Source organism: Danio rerio, chromosome 7 (genome assembly GCF_052040795.2).
Source record: "Danio rerio strain M-AB ecotype USA chromosome 7, GRCz13ab, whole genome shotgun sequence".
NCBI lineage: Eukaryota > Metazoa > Chordata > Actinopteri > Cypriniformes > Danionidae > Danio > Danio rerio.
The window spans coordinates 80,748,328-80,762,500 of NC_141027.1; the positions used below are offsets into that span (position 1 = coordinate 80,748,328).

The 14,173-nt window shown below is 39.6% G+C and overlaps 1 protein-coding gene across 50 annotated transcripts in view; it reads right to left on the bottom strand.

The window, feature by feature from the left end:
• Positions 1-519: 519 nt before the first annotated feature.
• Positions 520-14,173, bottom strand: part of ptprda (protein tyrosine phosphatase receptor type Da) — a 334,943-nt gene continuing 321,289 nt past the window's right edge. For 48 of the 50 annotated variants that reach the window (XM_087258625.1, XM_087258611.1, XM_087258629.1 and 45 more), the window contains 7 exons: positions 10,189-10,474; positions 9,614-9,792; positions 9,047-9,173; positions 7,991-8,116; positions 5,621-5,775; positions 5,327-5,462; positions 520-3,632 (listed from right to left, as the gene is read on the bottom strand). In XM_087258625.1, coding sequence (XP_087114751.1) covers positions 3,564-3,632; positions 5,327-5,462; positions 5,621-5,775; positions 7,991-8,116; positions 9,047-9,173; positions 9,614-9,792; positions 10,189-10,474 — 1,078 coding nt within the window. In that variant the 3' untranslated portion in view covers positions 520-3,563. The remainder of the gene's footprint in view (positions 3,633-5,326; positions 5,463-5,620; positions 5,776-7,990; positions 8,117-9,046; positions 9,174-9,613; positions 9,793-10,188; positions 10,475-14,173) is intronic. The other 2 variants (XM_087258657.1, XM_087258656.1) reach the window with 1 other exon arrangement.

The following is a 14,173-nucleotide window of genomic DNA, read 5'->3' on the forward strand; positions in this document are numbered from 1 at the left end:
GCAGCAATATAGCAAAATCGTATCAATAAATCCCACAATGCACTGCAATAATGAGTGTACAACCCATGTGCACTCAACAGCTAGAAAACACCCAAAATGCACGGTGAGAGTTTGTTCGGCAAATGAATTTCTGCATCTGACCACTAGATGGCAGCTATACATCGGAATCCTATCAACGTCTAGTTTCAAAATAAAATATAATTTAATAAAACAACCTTTGCATACATGCCAGACATCAAAACTCTTTGTTTCCGCACACAGAGCTCTGGACGGCGGCCGAGTCTTCACTTCCCACACTTAATAGTGCGCTATTTGGGAGTTCTCCAGATCTACCTGAGCTCAAACTTCCCTCTCGCCCTGCAAATGGGAGAGAGCCCCGGGCTCGGGGATCTTCTGAGCTCAGGGCTCTCTCCTGAGACAGCATGCCAAACACACTTCATCAATCATCAGCTCAGTGTGAACTCTTGAAATATACAAACCAAGAGAGAGTTTGCAGGACGGAAATGAAGGAAGCGCGTGTGCATAACACTTACATTTTTTAATAGAATTCATTTATAACAAATGGAACTTGTGTCAGCAAAGTACAGAAGGACGGCTTCTCGTACAGATGTGTCTTTTCACCAATGTCATCTAAGTATGAAAATAAAAAGCACTCCATTCATTCAGAGAGAGAAAGAAAACAAACTCAAATCAAATCAAAAACAGTTTACATTTACAACTAATCAGAGGTAATTTCATGATTCTTTTTTTTTTTCAACAAGCCATTTTTTCTTTACAATTGAGTTGAATTAGTTTCAGTCTATGCATCCAGATGTGAGAGTAACAGGGAGCTGAGAAACACCACGACGCTTCAGTCCTGCTCGAGAGACACTTCCACTATGTTTTCATTTCTCTTTTCTCTTATTACTTGGGTAGTCTCTTTTCCGTGTTATTTACATACACACCAAGTGAAGTTTGAAGGAGATTCGTACAGTCGGGTTCAAGTAAAATCCGTAATGGGTGCGGAATCAGTAGGGCAGTGCATAGAGATAAAGAGATACAAAGTGCAATTCTTCCTACTCGCGCCCACTGCAGGTCAACTCATGCATATTCAAAAAAGATCCAGAACCGGAAAGAAAAGCCCATGTGGAGCAGATCCGAGAGCCGACAGTTCCGCTGTTCGACACTGACGATGGAAACATTCGATAAAACAACAACATTTGCAACAAGAAAGGGGGGAAAGCATCTGGAATGCACATCCACAAAGAGCTTCAAGAGTCCAATCTTAATATTGTACATAAATGACGACAGGATTGATTGTTTGAATTTTGACGTCATTTTCTGTCACCAAGAACAAAATTTGCTTAAATGTCTGGGAATCTGATGCTAAAGCTAGCTCTTAAAATGACAGAGTGTACAATTCTTCTCAGTGATGTATTTTGACGTCATTTTCCATCGCCAGCAATAATAATTTAAGGTTTATGAAAATAGCTTTGAAGCTAACGCTAAGACTTGCTCTTTAAAAAGACAGAAGGTCTATAATTCTTCTCGTTGGTTTATTTTTACATCATTTTCCATGGCCAACAGCAATAATTAGCTATTTTTGATAGAATAGCTGGGAATATGATGCTAAAACGTGGTCTTTAAAAAGACCAATAGTGTGTAATTCTTCTCAATGGTTTTCTCTGACGTCATTTGTCATCACCAACAATTATAATCAGCTATTTCTGAAAATAGTTGGGAATTTGATGCTAAAGCTTAGTATTAAATAGACAGAAGGTAGATAAATCTTCACAGAGGCTTATTTTAACGTCATTTTTCATCGCCAAACAAAAATGAGCTAAAATAGCTGGAAATCTGATGCTCAAACTTTGTATTGAATAGACAGATAGTATATATTTCTTCTCAGGGGTTCATTTGACATCATTTTCCATCACCAACAACAAAAATGAGCTACTTTTGGAAATAGCTGGGAATCTGACTCCAAGACTTGGTCTTTCAAAAGATTGATAGTTTATAATTCCTCCCATTGGTTTATCTTAATGTCATTTTCCATTATCAACAACAATAATTAGCTATTTTTAATCAAATGGCTGTAAATCCCATGCTAAAAAGACAGAAGGTGTATAATTCTTCTTAGTGATTTATTTGGACGTCATTTTCCACAACCGAAGTTTGTATTTTTGGCGAATATCCTCAGGATTCGTGTCGTTTGAGAACTCAAATGCCTCTAATAAGAAATATGAGAGAAATGATTTAACAGTATCGGGCCTGACGGTGGTCAATCACCTTTCTTTTCGCACCCTTGTCATTTTTTTTATTTTCTCTGAGCCAAATTAAGGCCACAGAAATCAAACAGTAATGATGGAGTTACGTATTTGCATATATAATTTTCTATAATATAAATCCGTAGGTGAGGGAAATCAACCGATAAATACTCGTACATGAACTACCGAAACTATACACGTCATTAAATGAATATCGTAAAAAAGAACAGGCATAAATATAAGGCACTCTAAATGCAAACGAATGAACACATGGACGTCTTTTATTACGTGTGGACGATGAATATGACGACGATCGCCCGCCAAAACCCCTCGGCTGTAGAAACTCGATTTATTGCACAAGAAAAGATGAGTCCGTCTGATGTGCATTCCAGCGGATGTACACAAAACCCACCATCATCTCCATATATTATCATATTTATATATATATTGATATATCTATCTTATGCTTTGTGAATATACATTTGGACGTTATATAAATAAAGACATCTTCTCTGTAATATCTCTCTCTGCTCATGGAAGAACTGAGATATCTTCTAACCTTTATACTCTGCCCACCGCATGATTCACGGCGCACACAGAAAACTGATGCCACAGACCACCAGCGAAAAACGGCGACGGGAAAAAGTGCCAACATCGGGACGCCAGAACGAAACCAGAGCGAGAAAAATGGTGGAAAGCAAGACACGCTCAGTCTGAGCAGATTTCCGTCATGAAGAACAGAAAAATGTGAGACACGGTGAGGAAACGCAAAACGGAAGCCGCTGTGAGTTATTTCTCTCCAGAACCATCAGGCGATTACTGTAGTTCAGTTCCTTTAGCTTTCTTTCTTTCCTCATGATGATGATGATGATGATGACGATGAAGTCTCCTTTCTTCATCCGTGACGTTTCTCCTCTTATTGATTGTGGATTAAACCAAACTCTTCTGTCTGATGTGTATATCGAGCTCCCCGTCTCACCAAATGCTTCAGCACATCCACAGTTTGATGAATCCTAACAGCAGCGATTATCCCGCTTCAGATTCACCTCTTTATTATTATTATTATTATTATTATTATTACTATTTCTTTATTCACGTATTCGTTATTTTCAGATCGGGGTGATTTTTTGTCTTGGTCCACCTGGATGTTTGTCTGTTATTGTCGTTTGTAAGTATTTCTAGGTTTACGTTGCACATCCAACATGTAATCGAAGAGTTTAAGTTCTTTTCACAAGCAGGTATTTATGGCTCAGAAGAATTAAATGACCGCTGGATGTCCGATGGCCGATGCGTCTCCCTGACAGCGTGACCGAGATCTTATGTTGCATAGTGGTCGAAGCTCCCGAGATACTCCAACCCGGCTCTGTAACAAAACTGGTACTGATCCTGAGAGAGAAAAAACAGAGAGAGATATATAAATTATTAGTGTTTTTACCTGACTTGTTAATTAACGTGTTTTTGTTTATTCACTACTACTAAGTCGGTTGTTTACTAATGTTCTGTTTATTGTAAGCATAACAAATGCTTCGGAAATACATATGATAAATTCGTCATGCAAATAAAGTAAGTATGAGTGTGAATTTGAGAGATTAGGTCAGACAATAAATGTAAAGTCCGTATGAAGTGATGTTTCGAGTTTGTCGCACAACAGAAAAAAACACTATTACCAACCCAGCCGAAGATAAACGCTAATAAAATGGTAACTAAAATAAATTTGAAAATTAGACATGACTGTCTGCTTTGAAATGCTGGGGGCGTGTCCAATTGGTAGGGGGAGGGGTCTAATGGCTGCACTGAAACCCCACCCACTCACAAGAAAGTAGCCTTCTCAATAGACCGTAGCAACAATAGAATCGCCACAATAAATCGATTAGTATAGTTATCGTGTTACCATAGCAACAATAGAATCGCGACAGCAGATCGATTACTATAGTTGTTGAGTTACCATAGCAACAATAGAATCGCGACAGCAGATCGATTACTATAGTTGTTGTGTTACCATAGCAACAAAAGAATATCGACAGCAGATCAATCACTATAATTGTTGTGTTACCATAACAACAATAGAATAGTGACAGCAGATCAATTACTATAGTTGTTGTGTTACCATAGCAACAACAGAATCACCACAATAAATCGATTAATTTAGTTATCGTGTTACCATAGCAACAATAGAATAGCGACAGCAGATCAATTACTATAGTTGTGTTACCATAGCAACTATAGAATCGCAACAGCAGATCAATTACTATAGTTGTGTTACCATAGCAACTATAGAATGACCACAACAGTTCAATAATATAATTGCTGTATTGCCTGGGCAACTATAGAATCTGTACATTAGACCAAATACAATAATTGCTGTACTACTATAGCAACTATCGAATCACCACAACAGATTCATTACTATATTAATTGTGTTCCCATGGCAACTATAGAATTATCAGTTTACCACAGTACCAGTATTGACTATGATCACCATAGTATTGTTTGGATCATGTGTGAGTTCAGGGTAAACAGTGAAGATCATGATGATGATGATGATGATGATGATGAACAGCTGGTTTTCAGTGTTGTGCTCCTCTGAGCGGCTGCTATGGATTTTTGTGTGGCTCTTCTCTTCTGCTCTGTTCTCTGTGAAAGTGGTGTGTGGCGCGATGCTCCCGCCGTTCTAATGCCAGCGCTTTTGTGCCGCGCGTGAAAAGAAGGGATTGTGTTGTGCGGAGCGTGATATTCGAGCCTCATCACCTCGCTGTCCGCATTGATCGCGGAAAATAATTTCCCTCCATTGACGCTGGGAAAGGCCATTGTGAGGGTTAGCTGTGAAATTGCTTATCTGAACCAATTTGCATGGCTAACCTGAAGGGTTTGTCGTTATAAATGAGAACCAGCGTTTGCAGGACGAACAAAGCTGCGTTTGCTCCTCATCACAGACACAAACTCAATTCTGAAGGAAACTTGAGAAACACCAATCCCAAAGCTGACCTGTGTGTGTGTGTGTGTGTGTGTGTGTGTGTGTATCTGTTTCTGTGTGTGTGTGTGTGTGTGTGTGTGTATCGAGTACGAGTATGTGTTCTTACTTCAGTCTGGACCATCGCCGGCCGCTGCGTTCTCAGCATCTTGACGGTCTGGAAGATGTCCACGACTCCTTCATAGCGCATCCGCTCCAGAACTATACTGAGTGTGATGAAGACCCCCGTCCTGCCCACACCAGCACTGCACACACATACACACATTTGATGTGATTATATCCTCTGTATCTTACACTCAGCTGTTTGATATCAGATAATAATTAGTTCTCAGAGACGTTCTGATTTTCCTTCTGCTGTACTGATGGAGAGCGTCCTCTGCTCGTCTGCCGGATGTTTTCTTACCTACAGTGGACTGAAATGGGTCCGTCCTGACCGAACTGCTCTTTTGTTTTATGCACTTGGCCGATGAAGTCGATAAAACCTTCCCCTGATTTTGGCACTCCTTGTTCTGGCCAGTCTGTGAACTGAAACTGCCTGACGGTCCGCGACTGTCCATCCTGAAACATGGAGAACAGGCCAACATAAAGATCTGCAGCGTTTCTCCAGACTTACATGCACTGTTTTCCCACCATTGATAAGATTTCTCCTTAACTGATAGTTTTCAATCACTTGACCTGGTGAACATGAGCCGTAATGGAGGCAACACAGGGATTATTTTCTTCACTTCTGCTATTTATACTTATTCTGTCAATTTAGACTTTGCTTTTTAATATATACTTATCATCAATTCTGTTAAAGTTAATTATGTTACTGCCAACTCTGTCACTGTCAACTTCTGTTATTGTCAACTCTGTCATCTCCAACTATTATCGTCAACTCGGTTTTCATCAACTATGTGACCTTCCACTTTGTTATCGTCAACTCCATTATCATCAACTATTAGCATCAATTATGTTACTGCCAACTTTGTTATCGTCGACTCTTTGTTATCGCCAGCTATTATCATCAACTCCGTTATGTAACTCTGTTACAGTCAACTCTGATACTGTCAACTGTGTTATCATCAACTATTATCATCAATTTTGTGCCTGTCAACTGTTTCGTCAAATCTGTTACTACCACCTCTGTTATCGTCAACTCTGATATCGTCATTTTTGTTATCGTCAACTTTGTTACCGTCGACTTTCTTCAACAGTTATTGTCAACTACGTTACTGTCAATTCTGTTATCGTCAACTCTGTTAATGTCAAATATGTAAGTCAATTGTATTATCGTCAACTCTGTTATCATCAATTATGTTGTTGTCAACTCTGTCATCGTCAACTATTATCATCAACTCTGTTATCGTAAACTCTCACATCGTCAACTCTGCTACCGTCAACCTTGTTGCTGTCAATTCAGTTACTGCCAACTCTGTCACTGTCTACCCGCTGTTATCATCAACTCTGTTATGGTCAACTATTGTCAACTCTGTTATCTTCAATTATGTTATCCCCAACTATTATCATCAACTATTATCGTGAATTCTGTTATCGTCAACTCTGATATTGTCAACTCTGTTCAACTTTGTTACCGTCAACTCAGTTTTCTTCAACAGTTATCTTCAAATCTTAATCGTCAATTATGTTATCGTCAAATATTTTATCGTCAACTGTTAACTCTGTTATCATCAACTGTAATTGTCAACATTGTTATCATCAACTGTTATGGTCAACTTTTATCGTCAACTTTGTTATCGTCAACTGTTATCCTCAACTCTGTTATCATCAACTGTTATCATCAACTGTTATCGCCAACTCTGTTATCTTCAACCCTGTTATCGTCAACTCTGTTATCATCAACTCTGTTATCGTCAACTGTTATCATCAACTCTGTTATCGTCAACCCTGTTATCGTCAACCCTGTTATCGTCAACCCTGTTATCGTCAACTGTTTTCATCAACCCTGTTATCGTCAACTTTTATCATCAACTCTGTTATCGTCAACCCTGTTATCATCAACTCTGTTATCATCAACTCTTATATCGTCAACTGTTATCGTCAACCCTGTTATCGTCAAGTCTGTGATCGTCAACTCTGTTATCATCAACACTGTTATCGTCAACTGTTATCATCAACTCTGTTATCGTCAACTCTGTTATCCTCAACTCTGTTATCATCAACACTGTTATCGTCAACTGTTATCATCAACTCTGTTATCGTCAACTCTGTTATCGTCAACTCTGTTATCGCTCTGTTATCGTCAACTCTGTTATCGTCAACTCTGTTATCGCTCTGTTATCGTCAACTCTGTTATCGTCAACCCTGTTATTGTCAACTCTGTTATAATAAACTGTTTAACAATAAGTCAAACAACAATTAGTAACACAATTAAATTTTCCCTATCACATTTTGGCATTATTTTGCAATAATAATGGATTAATTTTACTGTAATTTATACATTTACTCCCATTCAAGTTCATGAAAAATGAATGGAAAATGCGTGAAATATACCCACATTTCTGCACTGAGTCTTATGTACGGCTGAATGTGATATTTACATGAAATGAAGCAGTCTGGTGTGGTTTTCTGTGTTTCTCTGTCAGCTATATATTTCTACATTTATATATATTCAGTCGCCCACATCCGAGACTCGTGTGGTTTGATTAATTCCTCCGCTGTGGGCGACTGTAAAGCTCCTGACGAGCAGCTCAGAGTTCACATTTCTCTGCTGGTTTTGTGTTTTCCAGATAACAGAGCTTTCGGTCTGTCAGCTGAATGTCTGTTTTCTCACCCGCGCGTCCGTCACTTTAAACTCTCTCAGGATGTACTGCGGCATGTTGTATTCGGCCATTGGATCCACCACAAAGTACTGATATCTGGCCGATCGCTCCGCGGGCCAGTACTGATGGCACTTCTCCTGGAAACACACACACACATACAAAGATGAAGCATTAGTGCACAACAGCAGGAGAATACACTGACATCAGCATTCATTAATAGGGGAAATATAATGAAGAAAAGACAATCAAGATAATTCATTCAAATGACAATTAAATCAACCTTAATGTTGCCTTTTAAGAAAAGCATCTATGTATATTGATGCTTATGTAATAATTTACTATTCCAGCATATGTTTTACATAGCAGATGCCCTTTCAGCTGCAACCCAGCACTAGGAAACACCCATACGCACTCATACACTACGGCCAGTTTAGTTGATCAGTTCCTCTATAGCGCATCCGTCCGCCAGCACGGATTTTTATATTAGTAATATATATATATATATATATATATATATATATATATATATATATATATATATATATATATATATATATATATATGAATATATATATATTTATATATATATATTTTTTAGGAAATTTACGAGCATTTTGTATATTTTTATTTATTGGTTTAAATAAATAAAATCAAGCAAATGTTGAACTGAAATTTGTAAAAAAAAAAAAATATATATATATATATATATTTTTTGTTTAGCAAACATTACCCACATTATTTTCAACTACTTGACATTATTGATTATTTCTAGTATATTATCAAATATTAAAACTGTTAATGTCCGATTTTCACTTTTTCATGAATATTACAAATGACACAATTTACGTTCTTCAAATATTTTTTGCAATTCATTTTTTAATTATAATTTTTTTTCTATTTAATTATTTTTAGCAAGTTATTATTTAAATTAATATTAATCTCTTCAGTTTTTTGCGCAATTTATATCTGCAAATACTCCATACTTTCAACCTTTTAAAAAAAAAAAAAGAGTGCATGTTCATATATATTGATTTGTCTTAGTTATGGATCTGTACGTTAACACTCACTCTGCCCATCTCTCTGAGTTTGGTCAGCATCACCACGATGGTGGAGTTGTGTTCCCAGAGCATCCTCCAGAAGTCTTCTGTGGTTTCAGCTAAAGGACCCTGTGTGGCGATGTAGGCCTTCTGCTGCCTGATCACACGGACAGAAAAACACCGTCAGCTTCGATACCTGTGATTTTTAAAAGGAGGCGTGGCACCAAACCCCGCCCCTAAACCCAACCCTCATTAAGAAAATTGTACTAAATTGTACGGTAACACTTTATTTTGATGGTCCATTTGAGTATTAGTAGACTGTCTGCTTAATATCTGCTGATACTGCTCTTTCATCAGACATTTAACTGACTATAAGACACTTTGCAAGTACATGTCAACTTACACTAACCCCAACCTAACAGTCTACTTATAATCTAATGAGAATTAGATGGCATGCAGATGCAATGTACGTTAATTCAACAAACGTCCATCAAAATAAACCAATGACCAATTGTACAAACGAGATTGAACAAATTTATAGGAATTAGCCACTAAATCAGAAAGTTCTGGATTGTCTTGTGCTATCGTTGTGCTTACCTGTATCCGTCGATGAAGCTGCCGTTGATGTAGTCCGAGCCCTCCACGCCGCGGATCGGCTGCAGGCACACCCGCGTCGACTCGTACGGCATGATGTTCACCAGCCGGTTCTTGAATTTGTTGCAGGGCAGATTGGCACTGATGAACCGCGAGGTGTGAGCTTTCGTGTTCGCTAACCGCTGTGGGAAACAGAGAAAACACTGTGACAATCACAAAAAAGCTGGAAAACGGCGTTTTCATCCAATGAGTCAAAGATAACGAAATCATCACTAAAAAACTGCCAGTACTGGGAAACACCCATACACACTCATTCACACACACATACACACTTATACACTACGGCTAATTTAGTTGATCAGTTCCCCTATAGCGCATGTGTTTGGACTGTGGGGGAAACCGGAGCACCCGGAGGAAACCACACCAACACGGGGAGAACATGCAAACTCCACACAGAAACACCAACTGACCCAGCCGGGACCCGAACCAGAAACCTTCTTGCTGTGAGGCCACAGTTATAACAGCTGAACCACCAAAGAAATAAATATGAAAACAATAAAAACTGCATAGAGATTTACCTTGAACTCGAGCTCCATGCCGGTGACGTTCTCTCCGGACTCGATCTGCGTCAGCTTCTGGATGTAGGCGTACAGGTTTCGGGCCGGTACTTCGGTGGTCCCGCAGTTAACGGCCTCCTGCAGCGAGTCGTGGATGAACACGTACTGATCCTCCGTCTGGACCATGTAGTTCCTCTGCGCACGCATGAGCGTCACGTGACCATAAATATCCACTGTTTTCTCGTGTTTAATTCGCTCCAGCATGGCGTCTATGACGATAAAGCAGCCCGTCCGACCCACGCCAGCGCTGAAATACCAGAGAAAGTGTATTCGCTTGAAAACCAGAAGTCATGAATACACGTGCACTCACATTTATCCAAACTGACTAACAATTAAGAAAGATAGAAGCACTTCAATTGGTCAAAGAGCAGGAATATATCCAGTAATGGCCATGGTTAGCCTGAGTTAGCTTAGCAGCTGTTATTTTATTCAAAACCTTTATAAGAAAGTGTCTTACGAAGAGGAAAACAGCATGTGGTTTATCAGCACACCCAAATAAAAAAATACAAAAGAAATACTAGACTAGAATGCTGCTGAAAAGTAGCTTAGAGCATCATCTACTGATAAAAATACCATAGAGTGCCACATACTGCTAAAAACTAGCTTAAAACTGTTTTAAAAAAGCCTAGAGCACCATATACTGTTACAAACTAGTCTAGAACACCATTCACTGATAAAAACTAGTGTAAAGCGCCATCAACTGTTAAAAACTAGCCTAGAGCGTCTTCTAATACTAAAAACTAGCTTAGAACTGTTAAAAACTAGCTTAGAGTGCCCTCTACTGGTAAAAGTTACCTAGAGCACCATCTACTGATAAAAATCTTGCATAAAGGGTCATTTATTGAGTAACAATCAGTTTAGAGCAAAATCTACTGTTCTAAACTAGCTGAAAACTGTTAAAATGAGCTTACAGCACCATCAACTGTTGAAAACTAGCCTAGAGCGCCATCTAGCATTAAAAACTAGCTTAGAACTGTGAAAACTAGCATAGAACGCCCTCTACTGTTAAAAACTAGCCTTGAACAACATTTATTATTAAAACCTAGCTTCGAACTGTTAAAAACTAGCCTAGAGCGCCATCTACTGATTAAAAAATGGCCCAGAGCATCATCTACTGTTAAAAATCAGCCTAGAGCACCTTCTACTGATGAAAACTAGCCTAGAGCTCCATCTACTGATTAAAAACTGGCCTGGAGAGCATCTACTGTTGAAAATCAGCCTAGAGTGTTGTGTACTGATGAAAACTAGCCCAAGAACTGTTAAAAACAAGCTTAGAGCGCCATCTATTGATTTAAAACTGGCCTAAAGCGCCATCTACTATTGAAAATCATCCTAGAGCACCATCTACTGATTAAAACTGACCTAGAGCGCCATCTACTGTTGAAAACTAGCCTAGAGTGCCATCTGCTGATTAAAAACTGACCTAGAGCGCCATCTACTGTTGAAAACTAGCCTAGAGGGCCATCTACTGATTAAAAACTGACCTAGAGCGCCATCTACTGTTGAAAACTAGCCTAGAGGGCCATCTACTGATTAAAACTGACCTAGAGCGCCATCTACTGTTGAAAATCAGCCTAGAGTGCCGTCTACTGATGAAAACTAGCCTAGAGCTCCAACTACTGATTAAAAACGGACCTAGAGTGCCATCGACAGTTGCAAATCAGTCTAGAGCGCCGTCTACTGATGAAAACTCGCCAAGAGTTCTATCTACAGATTAAAAACTAACTTAGAGCGCCATCTACTGTTGAAAACTGCCGGGAGCGCCATCTGCTGATTAAAACATGGCCTAGAGCACCATCTACTGTTGAAAATCAGCCTAGAGCACCATCTGCTGTTAAAAACTATAGCCTAGAGCACCATATACTGCTAAACACTAGCTTAGATCTGTTAAAAATTAGCTTAGAACGCTTTCTACTGTTAAAAAGTTACTTAAAGCACCATCTACTGATTACAATCTTGCCTAGAGGGTCATTTACTGTTAACAACTAGCTTCGAACTGTTAAAAATAAGCTTACAGCACCATTAACTGTAAAAAACTAGCTTAGAAAAACTAGCCAAGAGCTCCATCTACTGTAAAAAAAATACATTAGAACTGTTAAAAATAGCGTCAAGCGACATTTACTGGTTAAAAACTGGCCTAGAGCGCCATCTACTGTTAAAAAACAGCTTAGAGCGCCATCTACTGATGAAAATCAGCTTAGAGCGCCATCTGATGTTAAAACTAGCTTAGAACTGTTGAAAATTAGCCTAAAATGCCATGGACTGTTAAAAGCTAGCATAGTGTTGTCTACTGTTTTAAACTAAGCTCAAATTAGCTTCAAGACTGTCAGTTCTTTCCTTTATGCATCTGTTTTTAAACGAGCAGCGTGTTTGTGTGTGTTTGTGTGTGTGTGTGTGTGTGTGTGTGTGTGTGTGTGTGTGTGTGTGTGTTTGTGTGTGTGTGTGTTTGTGTGTGTGTGTGTGTGTGTGTGTGTGTGTGTGTGTGTGTGTTGTCAAGCTTAATCTGTTGGCGTTTTTAAATACAACATACATGTGTTTTCCTGACTGGCAGTGCACTTGAGTTCTCTCGGCCATCGTAGTTTTCAGATATCCTGATTAATTTTGCTTACCAAGAGTAAAGAGTGATCGCTGCAGTCCCTCAGTGTTCAGCGGCAGAGACTGTGGAGTTTATATGAAGCTGTTCTTGACTCGCGCTACACCTGTGCTCACTTGACAATAAAAAGTCCCCATTTATCCTCTCTAACCTCCATCCACAGACTCTAAAAGCCTCCGTCTACTTTCTCTTTCCGTCACTTTGAAGAGGCTAAAGCTTGGCTAACTTCCTGAAGCGCCGCATCTGACGTCAAGCGCAGACACTTCTCCAGCAAACACCTGAGATCTGAGCCATTCACTCATTAGAGGCGCGCAGACGCGTGTGTTAGCGCACTGCCTACTGAAGACCAGAACACTGAGAGGACTCTTAATCAACGATGCACTTCAGCTGCAGAACACACACACACACACACACACACATACACACACACAAGCCTTTCCTCCATTGATTGTGAGGTGTTGATATGAGCAGGAGTGTTCTGGACAGCTCGCACTCATACACACTGGTGAAATGGCCGCCGTGTCAGATTCACCCGTCTCTCGACCTCGCTGACATTCAATCATGCGGCTGGATGGAGCTTCTCTGCTCTGCATAACGGCTGACCGGCTGCAGTTACAGGTGACCGCGGTAAACGCTGGAGAGACATCGCTATCGATCGCATGACGTCTGTCACACTCAGCACAGCACTAAAACACACGCCGGCGCGCCGCTACAGATGCTGCTCTCACTCTGAGGTTCAGTCCAGATCTCTACAAACTCTTAAAGCAAGAAGGTTTTCTGGACGAGCATTACGTACTGTATTGTTTTCATAAATCACGAGTCAGAATGAAGAGAGTTTTACTTTAAAACAAGCAGAATAATCCACCAATGGGGAAGCAGGATCCTCTTGTTTTTGTTTTGACATAAGATTACTTCACCGACCCCGTTGGCAGATTATTCTGCTTGCTTTAAAGCCAAACTCCCTTCATTTTGACTCATTGTGTATGTGTGTATGTGTGTATGTGTGTGTGTGTGTGTGTGTGTGTGTGTGTGTGTGTGTGTGTGTGTGTGTGTGTGTGTGTGTGTGTGTGTGTGTGTGTTTCAAATGTCATTCTGCTGTAGTCTCCAGTGTCTCGACTCAGTGAGATGCTCTGTACGGTGAGACAGTTCTGAACTCTTCTGTTTAATAAACACAACAGCATGAGCTGATACGCTGTGATAAACACTGAGGTGTACTGCGCTTTTTACTACAGTAAACTTTAATAAACCCCGTAGTTGTAGAAAACTCCAGCATTGAGTCATTTGTTTATATTACTATAGTAGCTCTGTCGCCATAACAACTTTAGAATCACCACAACATATTAATTACTGTAG